The sequence below is a fragment of the Lipophrys pholis genome (genome assembly GCF_963383615.2).
Source record: "Lipophrys pholis genome assembly, chromosome: 1".
NCBI lineage: Eukaryota > Metazoa > Chordata > Actinopteri > Blenniiformes > Blenniidae > Lipophrys > Lipophrys pholis.
Genome location: NC_137635.1, coordinates 29,042,771 through 29,070,045, shown reverse-complemented (window position 1 = coordinate 29,070,045; position 27,275 = coordinate 29,042,771). Strand labels below are relative to the sequence as shown.

The following is a 27,275-nucleotide window of genomic DNA, read 5'->3' as shown; positions in this document are numbered from 1 at the left end:
TCGGATAAAGAGTATCATAGTAGCTTTAAACACCCCAAAACTAACGGCATAGAACCCGTCTAAAACAAGCTCCTATGTGGCATGAGACCAGTCCAGAATGAGCATATATAAAAAGGCTTGGAAAAAATGCACAATAACTAAAATGAAAAAATAAATAAATCCACAAGAAATGAGAAGAACTCCCAAAAAAGCCTAACAAACTAAAATGACTATAATTTCTTAAAGAAAAAGATTTTAAAATAAATAAGAAAAACATGCCAAATGGCTTAAAAATAGTCAGAATAGTTGAGACTTCTAAAATGTCTAAATTGTTGGAAAAGAAGTGTGAAACTACTAAATCAGGTGCGAAAACATCTGAAAATGTAATGAAATGTTTCCCAGATGCAATTGTCTTTGAAACTTCCTAAATGAAAAATATAGGATACAGTTTTGTACATATATTCTAACCATATATGACACTTTATCAGCTGTGTCAGGCTCTTTTCAGAGGTAGAGGATAAACAAAAAATGGCTCTTTTGGTTCTAAGACCCCTACATAATATGTTTTAATCTTAGTACATGTTTTGAACTATTTTAATTCTTTTTTGAATTCATTATGCAGGATTTGAAACAATTACACATCACTATAATGTTATTGCAGAATGATATGTGAGGTTATAGTAGGTTATGTTGATTGCATCATCCGTTTTCACTTTGGCTCGCAGTGACAGAAGCAACACAGATGTTCTGGAAGAACCAAACTGTGATAATAAAAGTGATCCAGCCTGAAAAGTCCTGTCCCTCAGAGAGGGGTTTGTCAGCACAGTGTCACACAGTAAGTACACCACCAGCCCCGCGCGTCGTGGCGTGTCCCGGCGCGTCCCCGTGCGCCCTCTGCAGGCGCAGCGTTACATGACATTCGAGGTGAGCGGGCTGAAGCTGCTCGCCTCCACTTCTTGTTGGTGCTTCAACATGCAGATCAACCAGCTCAGGATGAGGGAGAACAGGGCGAGAACGCCGGCTACAAACAGACACAGGGGCCCGATGGGCGGCGCGATGTGGCTGAAGTTGTGCACAAAGATGAGACCCAGAAATAAGAGCACCACCATGGCGAGGAAGGAGAAGATGGCGCACACGCAGCTCAGTGCGAACGCGACGTGTTTGCAGGGATCGCGGTCGTCGTCGTCGTCGGTGTCCCGGAGGGTCGCAGACGAGACGTTTGTCTCTGCGCGTGTCTCCGTGGTTGTCTCTGCGTGTGTCTCTGTGTCTGCGGCCGGCTGATGCCGCCGCAGCGCCTCGGTCAGCGCCGTGTTGGTGGAAATGTTGCGCACCCGGTACTCCGGCACCGGGGTGCGGCGGCGACACACCGGGCAGCCGATGCGCCATCCCCGGCCCTCCCTGGCGTGCAGGGTGTCCAGACACTCCTGGCAGAAGGTGTGCGAGCAGCTCAGCAGTTTGGGGCTGCGTCGGTCCAGGTCGAAGACGTTGTAGCAGATTTTACACTCGTATTCATCGTCTGCACGCGGATCGGCCGCGTCAGGCGTAACGGAGCCGTCACTGGCCTCCGTGCTGTCCGCCCCCGCCATGTCCACCACGATCACACCCAATACCGACCGCCTTTATTTCACTGAGGGTCAAATTCCATCCACAGACACACACAGACGATTTACCGGTGAGAAACAAAAAAACTGATACACCTCCGGTCTCAGTCGGTCCCGGTTGAACTCTGGAGTCCATCCGGTGTTCGGAGGTTTATTGTGTAATACCAGTGCTGTGCAAGGACTTAAATTACTAATTTAGTACAGTGACTTGAAAAACAAAGTACATATTACCTAAAGTAACTCTTGCCTTAAGTTTTAATTATGAAGGTCTTGATGATGTGCACAAGTGGATTCCGTTTGTGACAAGAAAGAAAAGAACAACAAAGACGAACGTAAACAGAACAATAACAAATAATGAAACGAAAAAAGATCTTATAAAATATAAGGTTGAAAAACTCTAAATAAAACCGATAAACTTAAATATTGACTCTTGAGATGAAAGATGAAGATGAAACCAATTGACTGACACATTATCCTATCGATCCTAATAAATCCTCAAATCAACATTTTAGTTAAAGAAACAATAAAAGTCTTGTTCAACCTTGCGTTGAGAGTTAATTTTGTATTTATTGAAATGAACTTGAATTCATTCAGTAAGATTAAGATGCCCTGTTTTTATTTTATGATCAGATCAGATCAACAGGCATCTCTCACGATGTAGTGAACATTAGTAATGACAACCGACTATGAATTCATTTTAACTGCGTTGCTTATCGTGGCGTTACTTTACGCTACTTAACAACACGTTACTTCTCCACACCGGTCCCGCTTCAGTCGAGTCATCCTGACGGCCCCAAAACTAAAATAAAAAAATAAATAGATAAAAAAAAAAGGTCCCTGGTGACTGGATTTGTTCAAATTGATTTGCTAATTTGGTTTGTGACACCTGGTGGATTTGTCACGAGCCGGTCATGTGCGGGAGGCGTTAACGGGCCGATTTAACCGGATAATTAGAATTTAGCGCCTGCGGTGGCAAAAGGGCACCAAGTTTGTGAATTCAGCACCAGCAGCAGTGGACAGCTCCCGAGGAGCGCGGTCTGTGGTACACCTGAGTCCCCAGACCTGAGACCGGAGACCCGAGACCTGAGACCGGAGACCTGAGACCCGAGACCCGAGACCTGAGACCCCAGACCTGAGACCGGAGACCGGAGACCTGAGACCTGAGACCTGAGACCTGAGACCTGAGACCTGAGACCTGAGACCCCAGACCTGAGACCGGAGACCAGAGACCTGAGACCTGAGACCAGAGACCGAGTACCAGGCACCATGCATCACCCAGCAGGCACCCTGCATCATGCACTGGGCACCATGCCCTCAGAATCATCTAGCAGGCCCTGAGCACCGTCTAGCAGGCCCTGAGCACCGTCCAGCAGGCCCTGAGCACTGTCCAGAAGGCCCTGAGCACCGTCCGACAGGCCCTGAGCACCGTCCAGAAGGCACTGAGCACCGTCCAACAGGCACTGAGCATCATCCAGAAGGCACTGAGCACCGTCCAACAGACACTGAGCACCGTCCAACAGACACTGAGCACCGTCCAACAGGCACTGAGCATCATCCAGAAGGCACTGAGCACCGTCCAACAGGCACTGAGCATCATCCAGAAGGCACTGAGCACCGTCCAACAGGCACTGAGCACCGTCCAGAAGGCACTGAGCACTGTCCAACAGGCACTGAGCACCGTCCAGAAGGCACTGAGCACCGTCCAGAAGGCCAAGGCAACGTCCAACAGACACTGAGCACCGTCCAACAGACACTGAGCACCGTCCAACAGACACTGAGCACCGTCCAGAAGGCCAAGGCAACGTCCAGCAGACACTGAATAATGAGCAGTGGTCACTGAGTTGTCCACCCTGATTACCTGGCAGAAAATGCGTCCCTCATTTAATTGCAACTACCGACACTTTTGGCTCCAATCTTGTCACATAACATTTCTGTAAATCGTTTGGAAAGATGATTATTAGCAGAATACTGTAAATATATATAATGAGAGTCGTAGTTAAATATATTGTTCAGTTCACTTGTGAGGGTTGAAATCTGCAGTCAGACCGAAATCACCAAAACATCCTGGCACTAATTAAACATGCAGGATTGAATGAATGAATCACAAATATTACTTTAATTGAGTATTTTGACATGTTGCTCCACAGTTTTCATCATAACTAGTAACAATAATTCCATGTAATCTACTTTCTTGCTTTAAAATCATAAGTAACTACTGAATACAATTTGAATTAATATTCAAATATTTTAATCTGCTTTGTTGTGGGTAACAAGTTTGGTCTTTTGAAAAGTTCCAGATTGAGTGTCTGAGAAATTTGCTGTGAACAGAGATACTTTATCCGATGTCTGATATTGACCAGGAAATCTAGAAACGAACAAACTGTTTGTCAGATAAAGGATTTTTACATTTTTACCAACAATTAACTTGTAATTCATAACAGTTCAACAATGTTACAGTAGTTTTCTGTTCAACCCTTCATACAATTGGCCTGTGTATCTTCCATTTACTGTTATCCTGTGACTTGCATGGACTATTTTTAGAGCAGACGGGAGGAAGGATAAATACGGCTCACAGAACTGAACTCATTGTCCACTGCTCAGTTTAAAACTCCGCTCACATACAAAGACAAAGACTTATACTAGATCTATGCAGGCAACATGTACCAATGTGGCATGTATTCATTTCATTTTCTGTGATTTGTTTTAGATATTCATTGCAATGCTTTTAAGTGTGACGTAACATTCCTCACTAACATGAGCCAAAGCTTCTGGACGAATAAAATTGAATTGTCATTGAATGAGAAACAGATTTATTTAATAGTTTTCGGCTCTTTCAAGGGAAATAAAAACAATGGTAATAACACTGATCAACACATACAGACTAATTGAATGGACGTGACTTTTAGATATCTTCATTTGCACTGATGAGGCGATGCCAGTGCAGTGCAGTGTGGTGCAGTGGTTTGCGCTCCTGGCTCACACTGTTAAAGTATTCCAGCGTCGAGCCTCGTGCTTGAGCACCTTTCTGTGTCGAGTTTGCATGTTCTCCATGTATAACCACCTCACAATCAAAACTGGCATTTTAGATTAATGTGTGCCCAATACTTTCTGTAAACCTGGCCGGAAGAATAACTTAAGGCTGATTTCTAACCTTAACTCTTGAGTGTCTTGAGCACTAAAGTCACATATCCGTCTCTGAAATGTTCAACATTCAATGCGCTTTCAGCTGTTGGACCTCACAATGTCAGCAAAACAAACACACAAACTCACAGAGGTTGACTAAACTGAATGGGATTCATGTTTCTGTTTTCACACTGCAGAGCACGAGGACTGAGCTGCAGTCTGCCCTCTTGTGGCTTAATTTGTAACTGCATGTTGACAGAGTGATCGTTCATCCTTAGAGGACTGGAGAGTTTCACTTTGTGTCAAACTTAATCCCAGTTACACGAAATTAACAGGTTTAGTGGCTTTAATAACTTGCATTTGCTCACAACCATGAAACAATGTCATAAAAGTGATGATAAAACTCATGAAGGATATTTTAAATGCTCACAGACAATCTTGAAATGATGGATTATTTTATAGTTACTGGAGTTTCTTTTCCTTGAAATGTGAACTTTTCACAAGTGAAATCATTTGTACACAAAATCAAATATGCGATGTATACAATCAAATCGGTAAAGCTAAAGCTGTGGTAACATACATTCAATATAAACAACAACAAAAAAAAAGTTTCAAGACTTAAATGTGTTGGCAAAGAGACGTTTGTTGACATTTCCATCAGTTTTCACCTTCTCCTCTATGATCCTTCTTCCAGTTTGGTTTTCGCACAGTTTTATTTCTCCTGAATCAAATTCGAAATGAATATAGACCAGATTGTTCTTAGATATGTTCAGCAACATAGATGTACGGACTCTTTGTTACTAAGACAATATTTAATCTCTTAATCAGATTTAATTGGGTGGTTGTAAAATTGTGAGTAAGTTTGAAATATGACTCCTTCCCCATTTCAATACTAATTTAAACTTTGAATGTTTTGTATAAAACTAATTTCCCCATTTATCTATTATGAGTTCAATCACTTTTTGTGTATGTGTGAGGTCCACACATCAAATATCACTGATATTTTAATTGTGGAGTTTTTCATATAAAAATAACTGAATTGTTTTTTAAATAAAAATCCATGTGAGTGTTGGAAATGGTTTACAGTTTTTTTTTGGTTTTGTTTTTAAAACATTTTTTGCTCCACATACATTTTACTTCAGGAAAACCAAAAGAATTTGCTCAAGAATACATCTCACATACATTTCCACACCACCTGCTGCTCTGCGGCTCTGCTGCTCTACTGCAGCTCTTCTGCTGCTCTGTTGCTGCTCTGCTGCTCTGTTGCTGCTCTGCTGCTGCTCTGCTGCTCTGTTGCTGCTCTGTTGCTGCTCTGCTGCTGCTGCAGAACTCATTGTGTTGTCAACCCTGCATGGCTGCAGGCTGATGGCTTAAGCTGTGATGTTTGTTCTCCCTCACCTGGATTCACCTTTTGGCTCTTTGTCATGATAACTGCACTCAGTTTGAGGCGTCATTGAAGAGTCACATATGATTTGATTAGAACAAACACATCATAAAAACCAGACTTGTAACGGTAACATCCCAGGGCTACTGATCAGGCAATGGACTTCCTTACTCTGGAACTACGACGTATCCCAGATGTTTATCTAATTGCTCACTTTGTGATTCTTCTGATATGTTTCTTTTATTTAAGAAAGCCATCCTTTAGTTGGTTTTCCTCATGCTAAGTTCTTTTTTAATGGTTACAAGAAACAAAACATGAAAGAGAAGTCATTATGTATCAGACAGAGCATGGAAAATGCACCATAAGCAGACATTCCTGATCTGGTCGAGTTCTACTGGATCTCATACATAGCAGTAAGAACATGTTAGATTTTATGGTCCTTAACCATCTTTAAAACTTGCTGAGCTCATCCATGAAATCACAGTGACTGTATTCATTACATTTCTAAGTCTGTATTTGAAATATTGGGATAAAACTGCTTGTCGGTTCCTGAATGACACCAAACCCTTCAGGCCATCCGCTTCATTAAAGTCCATAATTAAAGATTCCCTCTCACAGCAGTAGTGGGATTCTCCAGGGGACAATAAAGATTAAACCCACACTGTTTTACTGCTACGTGCTATTTTAACATACTTAAACCACCAAATGAAGCCAATGAATAGTCCATATCGGGGTTATTAGGGGGTCGATCACCGCACCTTTTTTCTGACATAGTTTAGACGTAATGAATTTATGACTGCAGTTGTGTAGAATTTATAAGCTTTTTCAAGCAGATTACTTTTCTCTGTGAGGATTTAGAAGCCTTGAAATGCTGAAATGTAGTTGCGGCTGTAAAAGGCTCCGTGAGAATGTAGATTTTTCTAGTAGTTGAAATAAACCTCAGCCTGATGCAGCGAGAGGCCTTATCGCAATAACAACCACAGCTCGGATCAGACCTGCCGGTGGCTCGTTGGGCCACTGGACCAACTTTATCCTCCCTGGAAACATAGCAAATCACATTGTTTGGTAAATATGCATGATTCTGAAATATGCCTGCAGAAGCCCCTGGCTTATTCTGCTTGTTTGCCAAGTAATGCAACATGCTTTTTCTTCGCGAGGCCATTTTGTTCTTTATTTTAGATGCACTTTGTCCACCACCACAGCACATTTCTGACTCAGCTTACCCCTCTAATTGATTTGACATGGTAGATCCAATGTCCTTTTCATGATAGTCAAACTTTAGTATAATAACTTTCTACCCCCCATTCCTGCTTTTATGGATGTATAATGTTTCCACATGCTCTGTGTTCATTGCATCATTTTTTACAAGAAGCCTTATAGAGGGAATAAAAATATATTGAGCCACATGCTGCGAGATAAAACTGAGAAAACCGACACTGATGCTCGAGTTTGGATGTATTGTTTGAAAGTAGGAAAAATAAATATTTTAATCTCTGAGCTGTATAATTTTTCACATTACTTAAAAAAAAAATATATATAAAATTAAGCACAGAGAGTGTGTGCTTATATTTAAAAAGAAAAACAAACAAACAAAAAAAAAAGAAAACAGGGATTAATTTACCTGACCTGAGATTTGGATCCTTTTTAAACACCAGAGCTCAGAGTCATTGTCCAACCTGCTGGTTTTCAATTAATCACCCGGTGCAATGTCACTTCTGATGATGCCTTTGTCATCCTGAGGTCACTCCGGGAATTCAGGCCTATTCCTGAGGGAACAGGAGGGGAAAATGTACCGGTCTATTAAACACGCCTAATTATTATAATTATCACAACTCTACAAGCTTAAAAAAAGTCAAGTGATCTCTCATGTGGTTGTGAGTGTCCATAATCGAGCATTTGCACGGATGTGTTACACCGCCGTGTGGCTGCACCACGCGTCCTCCGCACCTATTGTTCAGTTATGAGACGAGGAAAAGAAAAAAAAAATAGATTCTACTTCATCCTGAAGGGAGGACTATTTCTCAAGATTTATTCCTCAAGATTTATTACTCAAGATTTAGAGGAATATATACATGGAGACCTAAAAATAAAATGTTGACGACTTGATCCATCTAATCCTAAAACTTTTCACGTTTTGTTGTTATTGATCTTCTCCATTATTGGAGGTGGAGGTGTCACACGTTAAGTTACACTTTGGTTTGCTGTGTGAATAAAATCTAACTAAAAAATTAATCAGTTTTATTTGCCGACACAAAGTTGCATTGATAAAGTAACGTTTGTTTAACCTAACTCCCTGAAAGTGCTCTCCTTTATCGTCAATAATAATAATAATAATAATAATAATAATAATAATAATACTACTACTAATAATAATAATTATTATTATTATAATTATAATAATAGCTGTTATCGTTGTTAAAATAAGCAAAACAACTAAGCCATTAAAATGAAATTATAATTGTTTTGTGTAGGGTGGTGATACTTCTGGTCTGCTGGTATGATGTAGTCTGAAAAGATTATTTAAATTTTCTGACTTCTTAAACCCCTAAAAGCTCTTTGTCATTCACAGGTCGACGATGATTAACTAGTTTTGTTCAATTTACAGAGATAATAAGTTGAACAGACATTGTGTGGCCCAGCATACGTTAATGCAGTATATTTGACATTTTTATTTTAAACACTGCGTTTGTTCAAAATGAAATGAACGTATGTTCTTTTCTATATTTTATCATGATGTGATTGTTAAACTTGATGATTCCTACTTTTTCTTCTGCCATCATAGTACCCTCACATGAAAATGGCACAGAGTTTTCCTCATCATATCAAACTTTTTTTTTTATCTCTTTGTGAGAAGTTTTCCTGAAGCGACACGCCAAGCTGACCCCGCGAGGTCAGTCTAACAGCACGCAGACCAATCAGAGAGCTCCTCCGGCCCCCAGACGTCCGGGTCCGGGACCAATCAGCGCGCGCACCGCGGAGCCGGACGGGACAGGGATCGCAGATAAAATGTTTGACTTCCATCCATCCCTTCAGAGCATCTTCCCAAGCCCCGCAGAATCCCCAGAACCCCGCACTGCCAGTAACCCGGCTGCTGCAGCCGCACCGCGGAGGAACCCGCTCCGCACATCCCCACACCCGGCGCGCAGCGGGCGCACAGAGCGCGCAGAGCGCACGGAGCGCGCGACAACCTGCAGAGTGTGTTTCCAAAGGATTTACAACAAGTGAAGGCAAACTGACCCGGAGAGCTACCTGGCAGGGTCACGAGACATGACAGCGCTGGCAGGAGGATTACCGAGGATGATGAGACCGACCCCGCACCAGAACTACCCCCGGGGAGGGTACTCTCTGGAAGGTAGGCGCTGCCACCAGTTGCTGCTCCCAACACGAACACAACTTTAAAATGATTCAGAAAAGTTATCAGTCATTCTTTATCGTTTTAAACCTGTAGAATAATGCGACTCACCACTTCATCTGGTAGCATCCCGAAGTTTAAAGAAGTTTGATTAAATAGGAAATCAGCGTCGCTGAACTTTTTGATTTTTGTGATCACAGATGATTTTTTTTTTCTACGAAAATTTATGGATGTACATTTGTTATTGGTGTTCAATTTGATGGATTTTTTCCCCCCCACAACGTTTTTGCAGAAACTTTGTGATACTAGTTGAAGTGTTTATTAATTACGGTTCCCTCTGTGCAGTCTCCACTCCTCTGGGCCAGGGTCGGGTCAACCAGCTCGGTGGAGTCTTCATCAACGGCAGACCTCTCCCCAACCACATCCGACATAAGATCGTGGAGATGGCCCATCACGGCATCCGTCCGTGTGTCATCTCCCGTCAGCTGAGGGTGTCCCACGGCTGCGTGTCCAAGATCCTCTGCCGGTACCAGGAGACCGGCTCCATCAGGCCCGGGGCCATCGGAGGCAGCAAGCCGAAGGTGAGAGCCGCGGCCCGGGTAACGCTCCAGCGAAGAGAGCCTGGCTGGAGGATTTCAGTTTAACTGCTCAATATCTCCATAAAGGTTTTGATTTAAATCACAGTTCAGTAAGAAGTATGTGCAGCTAAAAAAATCCAAAACGTTTTTAAAGCGAAACCTTTTTATTTATTGACTTTAGTGTATTTTTAACATGACTTTATTTTGCCTTTATTACATTTATGTGAAGTTGAAAAAAAAGAAATGAAAAAAGTAAAGATGCCTGGATGTGTTTTCTTTCACCCTTAACTTACAAAGCAACATATTTAAAAACAACAACAAGATTTATATATATATATATTTATATATGACCTTTATGTCCACATTTCAATCTGTTTTCCAGATAATCCCACAATTTTGTACCAATGCGTTTTCCTGCGGGTATAACCAGGATTATTTACATTTTAAAGGAACCTTCAGTTTGTGATGGTATTGTGAATTTAATCTCTGAATATAGGAGTCATTTATGTTTATGCCATTTATTGTTGGCAGTTACAATAAAAAGTAATTTAAGGTGTCAAACAAATAATAGAGTAAAATTACATTGGGGTGTCTGGAAATTTGAAATCATCCAGAAAAGTCTTTAATATACTTGGTAGCTTCATTTACACTGTTACAGAACACAACTTATATTATTCTCAGCGTTTTATTTCTCTCGCAAATTCATGATAAATATTTTTGTGGTCAAGGAATAAATTATCTGTAACTGTGATCAGATTATTCTCAATAGTTTGACACAGAATGTAATATTAAATATTGTGATTATTACTGAAAACAAAGAAGACTATTACAGCAACCATGGAGGACAATTAAAATTAGTTTAAAGAAAAACAACCCTGTAGACGATTTTTTAGGTTTTCCACCCCTTCCTAAATTTTATAATCAGAAAAAAGACTTGAGTTTTTTTGTAAGGTTTTAAATAGCTATTTCTTTATTTCTTCCTCTCTCTCTCAGCAAACGGCGTCTCCAGAGGTTGACAAGAAAATCGAAGAGTACAAAAGAGAAAATCCGGGAATGTTCAGCTGGGAAATAAGAGACAAGCTGCTCAAAGACGGAATCTGCGACAGGAACAACGTTCCCTCAGGTGCTTCCAGCCTCCAAAACGCCTAATCCCACCTCAGTCAGACAAAACGAACTATTACCGAGACACAATTTCTGATATTAACCAACAGTTGTCCGAACCTCCCCAGTGAGCGCCATCAGCCGCGTCATGCGCTCCAAGTTCGGCGGAGTTGGAGACGATGAGGAGGAGGAGGATGAAGTGGTGAAGAGGGCCTTGGAAGAGAACGAACCGCGGACGAAACACAGCATCGATGGCATCCTGGGAGACAGATGTGAGTTCAACATGTTTGCTTTTCTCCTCCCGATGCGGCTGTGGTCGTTAAAAGTGCTGCAAAAAAACAAAAAAAAACTAACAAAACCTGGCTGGTGAGAATTTGTCGAACTGGTCTTAAATAGCTTGAGCTGAATTATTGATGGCCTTATGGGAACGAGGCACTTCTATTAAAACTCATTTGTGTGGTGGATTGTTGGTTGTATGTCGTATAAATACTAATAATATTAATACTATAATTAATGCTGCTAATAATAATAGTTATACTCATAATAATGCTAACATTGATAATTCTAAGATCTATAAATGCTGTAATTAAATTATTATATATATATATATATTGATGTATTTTGTAAACCCAGTTATAAATACTACTTGAACGCCCAATGCCCGCATTTTAGCCGCTGCATGCGATTAAACAAATATGCAAAGTTTTTTTTTTTTTTTTTTTTTTTAAACCAAACATTTGTCTAACTTCCAAGCCTGAGAATTTTTTTTTTTTTTTAAACACATAATCGGACACTTGAGGATGAACTTCAGGGGACAAAGCATGGAGAGTCCATTGAGACTCACACCTCAGTTTGACGCGCACAAAAGCCAAACTCCAGTGAGCGGCTCAGTGGTGTACAAAAAGATGCCAGGGCCTTTCAACGTGGGGGGAAAAGAAAGGGAGGAGAAAAAAACCTGGACTGACAAAAGACCGGGAGAAGACATTATGAACCCGCAATGAGCGATGAATTATTCAGGGACAGCAATAGGCCCAGTGCGAGCCGGTTTATAGACTGCTCCAGAACGGACAATTCCAGTGTTTTCTTCGCTGTTTACAGTCCGTTATTGAGGAAAAACATAAGGCCAGAGAAAGCTCCGACCTCAGGCAGAAACACCTGTTGATTTACGACCTGTTGGGGACCGAAGAGCTGCAGGAAAAGTAAAGGTTGCTGTTGGAGACATGCAGCAGTCTGAGGTTAATTATTGATGACAGACCGCTAATAAACAGCGGAGCTTCAGGCCTGTGGCTCACAGACGCCTTTAATTGTTGTTCGGAGTTTTTCTTTCTTTCTTTTTTTTTTTTAGTTGAAGGAGCAGTAAAACACAAAGTTTGCACTTTTGCCCGTTGTGAAAACTCAGAAGGGTTTTTGTGAAACATTTTGCGCACGGAGCTTTCACATCGCGCCTTTTTGTCTTTGCGCAGCGAGCATGACGCCTTCGGCCAGTGAGCGCAGGGAACTCCTTCTCTTCACTAGATTAAATCCAAACCTTTTATTTCTCTCCACTTTCATCTCAAACAGAGTCCGCCCCTTTCCCCTCCGCCCAGGGCGCACTGCGTCTGTGGGCACTTCTCTGTCTTCCACTTAATGATCAGCAACAGATTTGTAAAAACATATTTTAAATGTATTAATTGGAAAAATAGTACAAAGTGGTTGTTGGGAGTGATCAGCAATGCAATGTTTCGGCAGTTGTTTGAAAATTAGCTTTTTAGTTTTATTTATATTAACACTATTTAAATTATTGATTGCATCTTAACTGATAAAATGCTTTGATATATTTGTAAAAAAAACCTTCCTGAAGAAATATGAAAATGTTACACAGGGTCATTCTAGGCTGATTAATTTTTTTGGGAATAAAGCATGAAGGTTTTGAAGCAGATAGGTGACATCCTACATGCAAACAACTGGAAAGCACTTTTCCCCATTGATATACAGGACGGCACTATTTCATTCTTGTGTCTCTTTGTGGAAGTAGTTGTTGTTTTTCTCTTTTATAGCACTTCATTAGAATGTGAAAAGGCTGGTTTGGGGACTGAGAGAGTGTCTTCTGGCCAAATATTGATTAAGTAGGTGTTTGCAGAGGCTATTGTTGCGGTGGAGAGAGGCCTGTTGCTCTCTGCCCCTTTCTCCTCCACCACTATTGTTGGCTTTCCTTAAGTGCTAGATCAAAGCTGACTCATTTAGATTTATTTGTCTGGGAAAAAGGCCTGCTAAGGTTTGTGGGATAAAGTAAACTGCGCAGCCCCATGCCTGCATGGCATTAGCAAGTGGCTGGACGTTTGTGGGAAGAGGATATTTGCTGGATTGGATCTTTATGTGTTGAGTTATATGGCAGTGGCTGTACACACACGTCCATCAGAGTGACAATTCGTGGGGCAAACTATAAAAAGGCATTTTAGGAAATACTATATTATACATGTTCAGTCTGAAATGACAGTAATTAAATCTATAAATAACTTCTAACACACACACACACACACACACACACACACACACACACACACACACACACACACACACACACACACACACACACACACACACACACACACACACACACTATTCTATAAAAAGAAAGAGTATTTGTAAGTCGGTGCATTCTTTTTATGATTTTAATTGGCAAATTAAAATTACACAAAATGCCAAAATGAGTTTCCTCTTTGAATGGGATGGAATTAATTGATAGCATCCTTTTTGCCTCTGTTTATTACTGTTAGCCTTTAGCCTCATTTAACTAATTAAAGTAACCAAAGTCATGAAAGAGGAGTCGCCACTCTTGCAGGATCCATTTATGGCAGTGGGGGTGAAAGGCAGGGAGAAGCAGAAGAAAAAGAAAGCTCAGAAATACAAACAGTCAAAGGGATAACTTTTCTTTAAAGGGAGTCCTGCGGTGCCAAAATGAATGAGCCCAGTTCTTTCAAATCTGCCATGGTGAACGCAGTCAACATGTAATAATTGGTTTCATTGAGGTGCATTCCAACAATCTGCTGCTATTCTCCTGCCTCTATTGTCCAGAAGCAGGCAAATAGCCAAAGGGACAGGAGGAATCAAGCGCTGACAAAACATGAAAGATTTAGCTGCTTTTGTTGAAGGAGCTGAGTAGGACTTTGTTTGTGTAAATAAACTGGGCTACTGGCTCCCTGTGAATCTGGCATGAGCTGGGATGAAGTGAGATCTGGACCACAGGAAGATCATGTTTGTGTTTTAGTTGTGTACAATCTTTTTTCAAAACATTCAGAAAGTGTATGTAACATCCAATTAGCAGGAGAGACGGTTATGGGGGGAAAAAAAAACATCCACGCGCACACCCAACATCTAATCCAAATTCGGAATTTCATAACTTATATTCTCATGAGACGTTTAGGAATATAAACAGATGCATTTCTCTGGTGCAGAGAGAAGAGACACCCGAGCGGCAGAGACTTTAACCCGAAACTGTAAACATACCAGATATATGTAGAGTTTCTGTGTGTGAGTGGAGGCTTGGAAGAGGCAGAAAGCTTCAATTCAACCAGAGGAATGTCTGCCGCGGCCACATTTCCATTTTGCTCTCAGGGCTGGATAATGGAGAAATTTATATGAGGGCCTCTCTCTCTGCTTTCCGGTGTTAATAGAGCTTCTAATGCTTGTTTATCCTGGTGGACTGCTGGGAAGAAACAACCAACATGGCCGACGTAGGACTATAGATAGATAGATAGATAGATAGATAGATAGATAGATAGATGTGTACTTTTTAATTCTATAATACAATTTTCTGTGTGTCAAGGTTTGCTCGTTCACAAAAACGAAAGAGAAAATCCACACTGGCTGATCTGCAACTGAATACAGACTCTATGCTTCATTAAAGCCTCTTTCTCTGTTGGCACCCACATTGTGATCCTCCAATATTAATTCAAAGGACAATTAATGAATGCGGGCCATCTTTGAAGTAATAGGCAGGGGTCCTGCCCCGAGCCGGCCCCTCAGTGCTGATGTACTCTACACATTCTCCGGACTAACCTCAGAGACACTGAGGAGTGGCTGAAAGAGAAGCAACGAGCAATAGAAGGTCAAGGAGAGGAGCCCCAGTAGAAAAAGAGCTCTCTATTTCCTTGGAAGTATTAGCCAAGCAAAACTCTGTGATGGGGAGGATAAAGGAGGGCAAAGAGAAAAAGGGTCGGGGGCGAGGGGACTCTGCAAAGAGGAGCACAATGGGATAGTTAATTGAGTAAAGCCAGACAGCGTTGTCAATCACTTAACTTTGTTTAGCCTCAGTTTTTGTGGAGCAGCTTCGTTCAGCACATTGCATGAGAGACACACCAGCACAACTCTGGAGCCGTTTTGATTAATGCCTTTCTTTTCCTCTCTTTTAACAAAGAAATCACAAATAAAAAAAATGCAAAAAATAAAAAAATAAAAAAATCTAATTCAGCACATTGTAAAACATATTCTACTTTTAGCTTTCTATAGAAGTAATACAACCAACAGTGTTGGAGTGTAGGTGGATTAGAAAGGGAGGAATGTGGTGATGGTTTCTCTCTCTGGTCTGTGAAGTTTGGTTGGAGGGTCAGCGGCGAGGCCGTCTTCTCTGCCGTCGCTGTGAAAAGGTCAGGGGCTAACCTCGGGTCACCCGACTGTTAAAACTATCAGAGCCCAGGAGAAGGAGGTTACCATAATGTTTGGGAAGAAGCGTCAGCTGAGAAACTGATACGAGGACGTCACACCGAGCGGCCGGGCTCTCGTTGTGTGAGCGAGCGGGTCGGTGTGTCTGCTTTGCCCAAACGAGGCGGATCATTGCTGGTTAGCGGTGCCTGTTTGACCGGAACGTGCTGCAGACTGGCCTGTTGCTGCGGCCCTGCGTGGGCTCAGCGCGGCCGCTTTGTCCCTGCCCCGAGGGTGGAAATGCCACCGTGAAACTGTCACCTAAACGCACCACAGTGGAACTAAATAATAACCACCGCACACTGGGCACGCATAATGGCCACTGAGGGCCGTTTGTGGCTTTTTTGTCCCTGCAGCAGCGTTAGACACAGATACATCTCTCAGCTTCATATCGCCGGCCATTTCTTTGTCCGCTAAGTGCCAACCTCCTGCGCTTACTCACTCACTTTTTTTCCTGTCCATCACATCATCATCTCCCTCTCTTTTCTCCTCTATGCACCCCCCCCCCCCCCCGCTTCCCAGGCAGCTGCGGGTTCCTGGGGGCTCTTTAGCAAGTCAAGTGAGCTGCCCACTCACTCCCATTTTTCCCTTAACTGTTAACCCCAGCTGAGCCCATAAGCTGTCAGTTAACCATTCTTTTCCTCCGGTGCATCTGCTCGCTCTGGCTCTTCGTGCCGCGCCACTATTTTATTCAGTGGCCCACTCGCACTGTGAGCCGGGGCCCTGAAAAGGCCAGATCTACTTCCCTGGGCAAATAGTTAGTTCATTTGTCTCTTCTGCCCTTTGTTTTGTGTTGCGAACACATGTCACCAGCTCAATTACCTTCTCTATTAACAGCCCCTGGAGGAAGGGCTCGCCAGCCCCTACCAAGCGCAGCTATAAACCGCCCCATATGCTCCCCTTCGCTTTCTCTTTCTCTCCCAGCACATCATCCCTGGCCATTTCTTCTTCTTCTTATTACCTTCCTTGCCGCTCTTCATTTCTTTAACATTTATTTTGCCTTTCTCCCACACCTTCTGTCACTCTGCCCACAACTTTAATAAAAATGTTTTAATGTCACTTGAAACTGCGCGTGTGATTGTATATGGACACGTAAGCACATACATGATTGTGTGCGTCTGTGCGTGTCTCTTCACATTAACATCTCGTGGTGTGGTGGGAGGAAGGGAAGGGGAGGGGGAGACCGCTTTGGCAGGACGGGCCCTGGCCAAGGTAGCCCACGCAATAAACAAGAGCAGTCTTTATTCTCCCAGTTGGAATCGTCTCCTGGTTTTTCTGCTCTCCCGCTGCAGGTGAAGCTAATGGAACTGGACGTTCCCCAAGTTCACATCTGTGACCCTCCAGAGTTTATCTTCTCTGCCTGTCAGTCTCTTCCTCTTGATCAATAAGTGGTTCTGTTTACCTTGTGTGGTGCATCTGTAGCGCCGGCCTTTCCTCGCTGATGTCAGCGTGCGCACATCTGCAGATCCACTGACTGATTCTCTTTTGCAATTTGAAACCTGTTGAATTCACTTGTTGATCACTACAACTCTGCTTTCACCGGCCCAGCAGTCCGGCTATCTAAACGAGCTTGTTATTGGCTTATTATCCTACATTTCACTTTGTTTTGAAACTACTGTTTTATGGATAATTCCCCAGAAGCCTCAATTTCCGCCCGAGGGATAATAATCTATCTTTCTATTAAGATTCTTGTCAGAGCCACTGCTGAACTGTGAGCAGCGGCGGGGTATTTTCAGCTCCCCAGCGCTTTAGCTGCAGCGTAAAATTTGATTTGGGTGTTTAAGTAAGGAGGTCGAGGCCTCCCTTTGTGCGTTTGGTATCCTCTTCTATCGTTTGTTGCGGGGAATGTGTGGGAACAGGTCCACTTCTGCATCAGTGTGCCTCTAAAAGCGCTCTGCAGCAGCGTATGAGCCTTGTTCCAACGAGTCAAAGATGAGGATGCAGCGACGTGTGAGCAGAGTGAAAGCGAGGAGTGAAGTGAATGGAGAGAGATGGAAGGGACAGGTCCCACTTTTAAGAATGACCCCCACCCCCACTTCTCCTCCTCCCCCTATACGCTCCCTGTTTCGCCTCAACTTGGCACCCCACACCCTTCCCCTAGCATCTTCTTCAGGTGCCTTCAGCTTCCCATCTCCTCTCCATGTCAACCCTTCACCTCCCATCCCCCAACTTTGTGCCCCTCAGGCCATGAAGGGAGGGGATGAAGGAGTGCCCCCCTGCTGTGCCCCTCCGCAGCCCCCAGTGGCCCTTCTCTGGACCCCATTGTGCCCCCTCCCTTCTCCCTCCCACTCTTCATTCCCCCACTCAGCCCCTGGCTCTGCAGCCCCCATCTCACCCTTCAGAGCCCCCCCCCCCGCTCCCCTGCTGGGCAGGTGACAGGCCCCTGAATGCGGGCCCGGGCGTCCCTGATGGCTCCTACAGATGGAGCGTGGTAATCGGTCCAATAGAGCCCTGCCACAGGCTTTTCCCTGCTCAGATACAAAGGCTTGGCCACATCACTTCCATAAAGAGAAGGACAGAGAGCGAGAGAGGAAGAGAGAAAAAGAGAGAGCAAGCCAGAGGATGACAAAAGCAACACTGTCATTTGCCATTAAGGCGTACTCTGTGACAGAGTGTTTTCTCTGTTACTAATATTTAAAACAGGGAGGGAAGAAGACAGGGAAATACAGAAATAAAGGGGTCAGAGGAGGAGAGATCCACCCCCAGTCCTGTAGTTAACATGAGTTATACAGTGCCTTTGAGCTGCTTTCTCTCCTCACGAGTTTTATGAGCTCCGTTTTACCTCCCTCAAGAATCTTCTTCGTCATTCATTGTTCTTCTTCTTTCCTCTCTTTACCTCTATTAGTATGATGACAGATGACATTTCTACTCTTCTCTTACAAATTAATTATTGGAAGTTACACTCGATAATCCAAACAATGTTGATGTTTTCAAAGTTTCATTTTCATGCTGCATGACTGTCTCCTAATGCTTGTTGCATTATGAAATTTGCTCCAATTGGTCTCACTTTGGGTAAGGCCACAGCCTTACCCAAACAAACCACATCCTACACTCACGCTGCACGTTCCAGAAGTATCCAAGCATCCAGCCAATCCCCGGCGAGCCTATATGCCAGCGTGGCGCCCGTGATTCAAATGTAATAAAGAGCTCTTCTCAGCATCAGAAACTTGTGTGCCGGCAGTCCCTCGCACAGCAGCATTCCTGGAGGCCAAATCCGTGTGTAATGCCTGGTCAGACACACACTGGCAACCGGTGCAAACATTTCCTGCTCGGCTCCAGAGGCTCCGCAGTGAGGGGAGATCCCCGCGCCCACCCCTCCCTCCCCGTCTGACTTGGCACTTTTTAATTAAAGCTTTAAATCTGGAGAGCGGAGGGAGAATGAGGGAAACAGACGAGCTTTCAGTCCTCTGAAGGCACCTGTCTCTCGCTGCCTTTCACTCCTTATTTCTCCGCTCTCACTGAAGGTGTTTGCGGCGTGGCCCTGAGCAGCCAAAAGGTGCAGTGAACCCTCCTCATGAGGCCTAAGAGGCTGGATTTATGAGTAGAGTCCAACTTTCTCTCTCTGCCTTGTGTCCATCTGTGTTTGACAGTCTATATTCACGCAGTGAAAGCCCTCCGCCCAGACGTGGCAGATGCATGCTTCTGAGTGTGTGTATGACCAAGAAAGAGATGGGGGGGATTGCTTGCGCACATGTAATGGGGGACAAAGGCAGGCTGTCACGCTAGTTTGTGGAACCTAATCATTATTTAATAGACGGGCTGCCTCCCCCCAAAATGCAGAAACGGCACTCTGTCTCTGGTCCCAAGCCTTTATTGATTCCCTTCTTCTGCTGAATTAGATCCCAATAGCTGTCTCCCAGTTACCCGCTCGCTCTCTCCTGCCCTCAACTGAACAAACAGATTAAGAAGCACCTGCAAGGGGCTGCAGGGCCTTCGCGATGGGAGCCTATCGACACAGAACACAGCATGGCTAAGACTGGGAGAGACACAGTGTCCCAGGGAATAGATGCCCCAGAGGGATCTAGTCTGCTTTAATCCATGTTCAAGCAGCCTCTGTCTTTTGATCCCCTCAGGAGCCACTGAGGAGTTTAAGAGAGCAGGAGGATACAATCTAAAGTGGCTCTGCACCATGTGTTGTACTCAGCATAATCTATTGTCTCAGATCTGCCTATTGTAGCCCAGCTTAGTATCCGCTGCAAAGTTTCACTCTGCACCGCCTCGACTCCTCAGGATGCTGAATTCAAAGTCTGTTTGTTTCTCAATCCCAGCCAGTCACTCGGACGAGGGCTCCGACGTAGACTCCGAGCCGGGCCTGCCCCTGAAGAGGAAGCAGCGTCGCAGTCGCACCACCTTCACCGCCGAGCAGCTGGAGGAGCTGGAGAGAGCCTTCGAGCGCACGCACTACCCCGACATCTACACCCGGGAGGAGCTGGCTCAGCGGGCCAAACTGACCGAGGCCCGGGTTCAGGTCAGACACACGCACGCACGCACGCACGCACGCACGCACGCACGCACGCACGCACGCACACACACAAACACACTTTCACTTAAACTTAATATAAGAATAACACACGTCTTCACCAACATCACAGATACTTGATTTCACCACAACTGCTCATATTTCTTAGATTTTGTTTCCTAAAACATGCAATAACGTCGACTATTTCCCCTCAGTGTGTTTAATACTGATGGGTTTTTATTATTAAAGCGTATTTTTTCTTTTTAATTTACTGATGGAAACTGTGAATGCAGTGTCTATCTAATCTCATGTAATCTAATGTGAGTGTGTGTGGATTTAGGTCCATGTTGCAGAAACACACTCTCAACCTAAACTACAACTTGCCTGAACTCTGGCCGTCTCCCAGCTACAACCTAACGTCACCTTAATCTAATCTCAACACATTTCTTTGACAATGACTATGGTAATTAACTTTTCTCATATCGCTTCAAGACAAGACAAGACTTTATTAATCCCACATGGGGATATTCGGTCATCACAGCAGCTCCACATTACACAATTAATTATTAACCAATCCTAATTTCAAAATATGTTTTTACCAAAAATATTTCCGGACAAAGACGACAAGCTCCCCCAGTGTGTGTGTGTGTGTGTGTGTGTGTGTGTGTGTGTGTGTGTGTGTGTGTGTGTGTGTGTGTGTGTGTGTGTGAGTGTGTGTGTAAACAGACATCAGTCCTCAAAACAACCATAAATACCCACACACTGATATAGATGTATGTACATATATATATTACAGCCTCAAAGTCCCGCGGAGCGACTCCTGACAGCAGTGCGATGTGTCAGTCTGTCATGGATATGTGTCATGTGGGCGTTAAATTGCCTTGGGATGTTGCCACACATTCCTTACAGCCATTAGACATGTGTTAGCCCTGACAACTCTCGACCCCATGCCCGACACAGACACACACACAGAAACACTGCGTCCACTGTGCACCAACACAGCTTCCTATTTTTGTCAAACTCTCAGCAAAAAAAAGTGGAGCAAAGATCTTAAAATAGACGCTTGATTTAGATGGTTTTGGTAATGTAGTTTTAACAACCATAACAGGCCTCTGGCTTTATCTGAACTGGGAGACTTTCAGTAGCACACAAAGACGTAATGTCTGTGGTTTTACTGCCCTCTCCAGATGTTAAGATCTCTATCAGCTCAGCTGCCTGCACCGGGACAGCGTGGCCTCTTTAACACGCACACATACATCCACTGGTCTGACACCAATGACATCCACTAAAATGGAGAGTCATGCATGTAAAGTTCTGAAGGGAACTTCTTTAGATGGGTCACCAGATAAATAAAGGCAGTCATTATTTCTTCTCAGGTGTGGTTCAGCAACAGGAGAGCCAGGTGGAGGAAACAAGCAGGAGCCAATCAGCTGATGGCGTTTAACCACCTGATTCCAGGTGGATTTCCTCCATCGGCGATGCCCGGCTTGCAGCCCTACCAGCTGTCAGACAGCCCGTACCCTCCAACATCCATCGCTCAAGGTGATCAATCTAGAACATGCTTTCATTTCTTCATAGAAACTGTTGTATGAATATATTATAACACTTGTTTTTTTTTCCTGCAGCTTCTGAGCAGCCGGGTACAGTCCACCGACCGCAGCCTCTGCCGCCCACCTCCGTGCACCAGAGTGGGCTCAGCTCGTCGGCGGTCCCCCAGGACGGCGGCTCTGCGTACTGCCTGTCCTCCGGACGACATGGCTTCTCAGGATACTCCGACAGCTTTGTGGCCCAGACGGCACACGGCAACTCTGTCAACTCGACCATCAGCAACAGCCTCTCGCCACAGGTCCGTCCAGGCAAACACTGCTCACACAAACGCAGGGACACACACTTATACTCCTTCAAGAAGTCTACATGGAGAGGGAGGCGTTGTTCTTCTTCTTTGGGTTTGTGAAAGGCACCATATGGTGGCATAATGATGCACAAAACATGACCGGGGTGGTGTCATCGCAAGGACGCTGAAGAGACCTTGTCAGGCCAAAGAACTGGGCAGCTTTTAATTTTTGTTTATTCTGACAGACAGTTTGATGAATTTAAAATGTGGCGAACGTCCGTCTTTGGAGAGACAGAAAGGACCAGACACAAGGAAGGATGTATGGACGTCGGACGATGACACAAATCAAAACTGAAAAGACAATTATGGTCGATTACACAGTCATCAGTGTCCATCAGTGGCTCCCTACCAGCCCAGAAGATGGACTAACAGGCGTAAAACGAGCTTTTAACTGCCACAAAGGGTGGCTGGCCCACATGCAATGCATGCTGGGTACTAATTCCCATGAGAGAGAGTTTCAGACTCCTGTCAGGCACAGATAAAAAAACTGCCTCGGGCAGGTTTGTGACTATTTGGATGCCTGAGGATGTATATATATTGAAAAAAGATGGAGGTGCTTTGTTGTGGCTGCCAGGGTGCACAGTCAGAAAGTCGTAGGCGGCTGAAGCCGTAATTGGCTGCTTTGATATGTGAGCGATTGTTTTCGACAATACATTTTTGTTTCTCTGTCAAAGTGTCTTGACAACACATTTTTATTTATTTATTTTTTGCCAGATAAGAGTATAGAGGGGATTTACAGCAGACAGTGTTCTAACTGACAGTCTGTACTTGTGGTGGTCTGCAGGCGTGTGTGTAGCTGTGGTCTTGCCACTGGCTGTTGTGTGAGTTCATGCACCCACAGGGTCAGCAGCCGACTTTAACTCCAATAAATAGGGCAAAGGTGCCGCGGCCTCCCTGATGGTTTCAACATTAACCTCAGCCGCCGGCTCTGTACAGAACGGACATCTCATCTTGCAGAACGGACGGCGTGCCTCGAATGTTTTCTCAGTCTGGAATTGCAATCAGCGAATGTTCCAGTGTCTTAATTGATTGGAATGAAGTAATCTATCCTCTCGTAACAAAGTGTGTAATTTATGCAAATGACTCACTTTGTTGGCTAATTTGTTTTAATTCATGTATTCACTGCAGCTGTTAAAATGTATATTGCAATACAGTTTTCTCTATTTCAGATGAGGATAGAATTAATTTCCTGATTTTAAGTTAATAAGGGAGAGGAAATGAGGATTGATTAAATTCTTTGACATTGATAGTTAATTTTGGAAGACCTCTTTGGCTTTAGATAACTTCACAGCTTAAGTTTTGTGTGGTAGTTAGATACCTCAGGTGATTTCACGCAAAAAGCTCCCTGCAGTTATCTGGTTATCTGAACTCCAAATTTGTCTATAAAAGCTGCTCTACTCTACCTGTGGGTCCCGGGTTCCTTTAACTCCAGATATGGTCACATGAAAGCACCGTGGGGTTTTGTTTTGGATAAGGTTTACTTGAGGTGGGTTGATATTCTTGTCTGAGCACTTAGCTCTGCATCAAGCCAACGGCTTCTCCCACTCTGGCGTCTCGCTGCTGATCTGGTGCATACCAAAGCAATCCTTTCTCACCAAGGAAGCAAGCGGCCAGGATTTGCACCCCCCTGAGACCTAATCCCCGGAACAACCTCAAAACAGACACAGCATTGGGAACTGCTGCCGTTTCAGTTGCACACTGAAAGTGCATGAATGTCTGAGCACGTAGATCAGACACAGACTCCGACACGACCGCCATTCACACACATACCGCGCACACTAGTGTTGGCTGATGTGTGCACACAAACACGAGCACCGTATACAGCTTCATTTCCAGAGTCGCCATTCACCACTGGAAAATAAAAAAAAAAAAAAAACATGTATGAAATCACTGGAAGACTTTAATCAATCCAACAGTTAAATTATTTCATTCATGTTTTAATTTTACAGGTGACTGAGCTTTAATTCTACAGTTTGTGTACGTGCAGATGAAGATTTGATTTGTAAATAAGAGTACATCCAAACAATAACACCTTGTCTAGAGTTTATAATACACAAACTCTAATATTTAGCGCACTGAGTTCCTCAGAGGTCAAAGGTCAGACCGATCTGACACACCAAACTGTGAATTACTTCCATTAAAGACTATGAGGTGTGTGTGTGTGTGTGTGTGTGTGTGTGTGTGTGTGTGTGTGTGTGTGTGTGTGTGTGTGTGTGTGTGTGTGTGCCAGCTGGCTGTCGGTGTGGAAAGCCCTCGTTTGTACATCACCCACTGCGACTTCTTCTCCACCTTTTCTCTGCTGAGGAGCTGTTTGCGTTTCTTCCTGGCTTTAGCTGCGTCTCGTTGGACTGTAACTCTTCTTCTCGCTTTCACTCCATTTTTCTGGACATTTTCACGACTTCACTTCTCACGCGAACCTTTGTGCAGCTGTTCACAATGTATCACCGATAGCCCTCCACCCCTGACATCGGAACAAAACAATACACACACACACACACACACACACACACACACACACACACACACACACACACACACACACACACACACACACACACACACACACACACACACACACACACACACACACACACACACACACACACACACACACTCCTCATTCCCACGTACCCTTTGGCCTCTCTGGGACACGGTAGTTTCAGGACATGAAAGATGAAGGGAAAGCGAGACTGTAAAACCAAGCTGGATATAAATGCAGCTCATCAGTACAAATCTGATCTTCTTTACTTAAAGGTTTGATCACTTTAAATTGCATTAGCCATGTTTAGTTTTTCTGATATGCTTCTGCTCCATCACTGTCATGAATGCAGGAAAAAAACTGAAGAGAAATCTTTAATCTACTTCCACACATGATGTGATAACTCCAGAGGAAACCACTTCTGCACTAAAGGATTGAACTCTTCAGCCACTGTCAGCTCCCCAGTTAGTCAAGCAGAATAAAAAGAACCACATGTGTGAGGGAAGCCAGTAATAATGTATTTCTGACAGTGAACAAAGAGAGGGCTTCACTCCAGCCCACCACAGTGGAATGGAAAAGATGACTGTTGCATTAGATTGATGTGAAAAAAGGAGGGTGTAAATTGTCTGCAGTTTAAACCCCGAAGATGTATTTGAGTGGCCTTGCACTCCGATGACCGTCTGTCCCCGTGTCTCCCTGCAGGTGATGGGTCTCCTGAACGCCGGCGGAGTGCCGCATCAGTCCCAGAGCGACTTTGCCCTCTCCCCGCTGACCGGCGGCCTGGAGCCGAGCGGAGGCATGGCTGCCAGCTGTCACGGTTCCCAGCGCCTGGAGGCTCTGCCGGGCCTGACCAGCATGCCGGCTCTGCCCAGCACCCAGTCGTACTGCCCGCCGTCCTACACCTCGCCAGCCTACGCCGTGGACCACCACCCGTCCTACCAGTACGGACAGTACAGCCAGAGCAAGGTAGCTTAAACATGTGTTTCATACTCCGTTGAACTGACGGCCCATGTTAATTGCACAGGCCCCGCTGATGAGTGAGCTTCTCAAATCACATCTATGTGAGAGGGCCCGAGTGGCCGGGTTACCTCAGTTTACATTAGCATCATCAGGTCATCCACGTGGCCTCGACGCTTCACTCACTGTCCCTCCGTGACCCCGTGTGATGAGCTCGCCCGTCAAATCCTGCGAGTCGCTCACCAAGCCATGTAATGACCCCGGTGTAACAGAGAGAGCCGCCCGAAACGCACGCAGCCACTTCCCAAAGCGTGTTTGACAGGAGGGAGGGCAGCGCGCGGGGCTGCAGTGGTGTGCTGGAGGGGGCTGATCTGAGCTACGCTACCACATGTTGACTGGCCCATCAGTGGCAACATCTTGATGTCATTAATTTAGCCAGTCCTGGGAGGGACGCACATCCCGCTTTGAGGGGGTTCACTGAATAGTGTGTGTGTGTGTGTGTGTGTGTGTGTGTGTGTGTGTGTGTGTGTGTGTGTGTCTATGCTCTGTGCGTAGGACATGCATGCATGTGTATGTGTATGAAAGCAAGGGTAAGTGAGGGGCTCTTTAACAGGGGGTGTATATGGCCCTTGGCAGGCCGGGATTAGAACCATGTGTCCCAGCGGAGGTCAGATCTGGAGTTGTTATTGATCAGTGAAGCAGGACCAGAGATCCAGGCTACCTCCGAGTCTCAGCCTAGTTTTTCTAACCAGGCCCAGTTCAAAGAACGTCCACACATATTCCCAAAGCTCTTTACCCCTTTGTTAAATTTTATGATTTAACCTAAAGACCCCATTTTCCATTCTCACCTGCTCCCTCTTCCTCTTAAACGCCATGTCATCTACAGCCCTTAATGTTTACACCTCACGTCTCATTTCACCTCCCTTTTCAAAGTTTTCGCAACGTTACTGATCATTACATTTACAGTTACAAGTGAGTAAAAAGTAAAGTAACTAAATATGAACCCTCTTTCTGTTTCTCCTCTTTCCTCCTCAGGTGCCCTTCATTATATGAAGTCCCCTAAAGAAAAAGCTGATCCAGCCGCTCCTACATTCATTCCAGGAGAATGGCACCGCCAACACCGACTCTGCAGACTTCCCCGTCCCCGAGGACAGTGGCTGAGGCGTCTTCCGCTGACATGGAGGAGCGCTGATGGCAATGGAGGGACTTGGCTGGAATAATGAGGACCAAAGGCGTGACAGCCTCCCTCCTGTTACCGGACACGAGCTTCGCTTGTGCGTTACGCTCCGAAGACGATGCCTTGTTCCTTGTCCACGCCTTTGGGGGAAATTGGGAGTAAATACATTCAAGACGTATTCGATCTAGGTACTCAGCGGCAGCGTCGCACGCTGAGGTGGACTTTCTGAGCCTCAGGTGCTTCTGTGGCCCGAACTGATGACGGAGCAGCAACACGTGACGCTCAGCCTCAACGCTCCTCCGGCAATGTCTTCATCACAATGTCTTACCGTAGTCATATTAACTGTGCATCGATGCCATCCTTGTGTGAGACTTTGGAGACACAAACACGACCAGACTGAGGGGGAGAAGAACCCAGCGAGTCCTGACGCTGAGCGGCGTCACAGTGAAGCTGCTGCAACCCAAAGAAAGTGCAATACATTCATACCTCATGTGATGTAAATGAAGTCCTA

The 27,275-nt window shown here is 44.6% G+C and overlaps 2 protein-coding genes across 2 annotated transcripts; one reads left to right on the top strand and one right to left on the bottom strand.

Moving 5' to 3' along the window:
• Positions 1-528: 528 nt before the first annotated feature.
• On the bottom strand, positions 529-1,708 carry LOC308124813 (RING finger protein 228-like). The gene has a single exon (XM_080488137.1). It carries the CDS (start codon positions 1,563-1,565, stop codon positions 888-890), a length of 678 nt encoding a protein of 225 aa, XP_080344263.1. The 5' UTR covers positions 1,566-1,708; the 3' UTR covers positions 529-887.
• A 7,646-nt stretch (positions 1,709-9,354) lies between these two features.
• pax3a (paired box 3a) lies at positions 9,355-26,640 on the top strand (the record flags this gene model as incomplete). Its single annotated transcript, XM_080467145.1, has 9 exons — positions 9,355-9,439; positions 9,785-10,020; positions 11,011-11,140; positions 11,247-11,390; positions 20,067-20,266; positions 21,634-21,799; positions 21,883-22,103; positions 25,333-25,596; positions 26,623-26,640. 9 exons carry the CDS (start codon positions 9,355-9,357, stop codon positions 26,638-26,640), a joined length of 1,464 nt encoding a protein of 487 aa, XP_080323271.1.
• Positions 26,641-27,275: the final 635 nt, after the last annotated feature.